The sequence below is a fragment of the Cyprinus carpio genome, chromosome A4 (assembly GCF_018340385.1).
Source record: "Cyprinus carpio isolate SPL01 chromosome A4, ASM1834038v1, whole genome shotgun sequence".
NCBI lineage: Eukaryota > Metazoa > Chordata > Actinopteri > Cypriniformes > Cyprinidae > Cyprinus > Cyprinus carpio.
In genome coordinates this window covers 30,017,190-30,019,156 of record NC_056575.1, presented here as the reverse complement: position 1 = coordinate 30,019,156, position 1,967 = coordinate 30,017,190, and the positions used below count along the sequence as shown (strand labels likewise).

Here is a 1,967-nt window from a genome sequence, read left to right as displayed (position 1 = left end):
AAAAGAAGAAGAAAGAAACAGCTTGGCGCGCTTTTTCTTAGCGTCCGTTTCTATAGTGACTCGGCGATTCGTCGCTCTGTTGAGAATGTCTTGAGTCTTAACCAGGAACATACTCTGAGTTAAATGAACTTACTCCCGGACGCGTTTTTGGAACCACATACCTCGAGTAAGCAAGGTTTGGGGTTAATCAACCGAGAGTTCAGGGTTTAGTTCACGGTAAGTTAACCCTGCTTTGTGGAATACACCCCTGGTCACTCTTGTTGGCCCTTTCACTAGTTTGGTAAGATTGTTTTTTTCCTATCTGATTTATTATCCCAGTTTATATTTAAATCACCCATAACTTTTAGTTCTTTTTTTTCTGGTCACATACCTATTTAGATGCTCACAAAACTATTATCAGTTGATGGTGATCTGTATAGACAAGGGGTGGCGAACGTTGGTCCTGGAGAGGTCCTTTAGTTTTTCTGCAGGGCTGCGGCTCTCCAGGACCGGAGTTCGACCACCCCTGGTATAGACAAATGATATTAAATGACATTTCTGATGACAGTGATACTCTCAAACCAAAGCATTCCAGTTCTGTGTGATGTGACCATTCAATAAGTCATTTGATTGACTCTTTAATAAAGACCCAACAGACCGATCACATCTCACGCCTGCTCTCAGCTCGTGTAGGCAAATTTTTGAGTTACCTTTTTGGAACAACACTGTAGATATTTAAATGCCCACCTAATATTCCCTTCGGTTTGTAGCATGAATCCCATATCATTTTTGCATGACTAAGAGTTTGAAATAAGTTCATTCTTTGTAATTTCTTGATCGCTGGATTTATGCAATTTTGTGTTTATGTACAACAATCTGTCTGTCAGGTCTCCTCAAATTAGTAGTCTCTGAAGCATGGTGCACAGTCTCATCATGCTCATCTTGATTCTAAGCTAAGAGCACACTTGTTGTCGGATCGGATGATGTGAGAGATAACATATCATTAGTATTCAGTAGCTTGTATACCTCTCTACCACTAACATGCTATGTGTTATGTTTTTAGGAAAAGATTATTAAACTCTTTGATGAATACCTGTGCCAAAACGAACAAGCTTCAAAGAGACGATGTGAGGAAATCCTGTCATCCCTCTCTGCACCAATGATGGAAAAACTCAAGAAGGGCTTCTATACCAAACCTGGTGGCTATGATCTCTTCTGTAAAGATCTGGAGGACATTGTGAAGCAATATATCAGCCAGGCCAAAAAAGAAGTCAAGGTTATGCCATATTAGACAACATCACAAGACATGACCACTTTCATTATCATCGTCATAATTATCTTTTTTTATTTATTTTTCTCTATGTGTGTTTGTCAATAGACTGAAGAGGTCCTAGAGGAGTTCTTAAAGCAGAAGTCTGTGGATTCTGAAGCCATTCTGCAGGCCGACAAGAAACTGACTGAGAAGAAGAAAAAGATTAAAGGTAAGAATTTTAAGTAATTAAATCCCAATTTCCCTGTTTGTAAATTCTTCCTACGTTCCTTGTGAAAAATGGTGCTCAAGGGTTTAGGTACTTAAGTGTTTCTGCACAATTAAGGACTCAAAGACATGAATAGGGTGATGCAGCAGCCAAAGAAGTTTAAAACACAGCTTATCTTATCTTATTCAGATAACATCCAGGGTTTAGGTTCTAGAGGGGCTACCTATGCCATTATCATTAAGAATAAAGATCAGTGTGATCGAGACCAACACTAGGAACCCACAGACTCTGTTTTACTGGTTCTAAATCAGTTCTAACTTATAACGCCAGAACTACATTAGCAGATGTTTCATTCAGAATATTTTTATTGTTATTGAAAGTGTGCACTTTAGATGAAAATAAATTCTTCTAGTAAAATATCCCAGTTAACCCTCTGGTTGGAGAATCAGAATAAAATGTTGTTCTGTGTCAGTCACACCAGTTTATCGGAGGCCATAATCGTGTAATAAT

General features: G+C 38.5%; 1 protein-coding gene across 1 annotated transcript in view; it reads left to right on the top strand.

The window, feature by feature from the left end:
* LOC109084030 (guanylate-binding protein 1-like) overlaps positions 1-1,967 on the top strand; it is a 53,949-nt gene that overhangs the window by 46,967 nt on the left and 5,015 nt on the right. The window contains exons 3-4 of the mRNA XM_042746720.1: positions 1,043-1,255; positions 1,358-1,460. Coding sequence (XP_042602654.1) covers positions 1,043-1,255; positions 1,358-1,460 — 316 coding nt within the window. The remainder of the gene's footprint in view (positions 1-1,042; positions 1,256-1,357; positions 1,461-1,967) is intronic.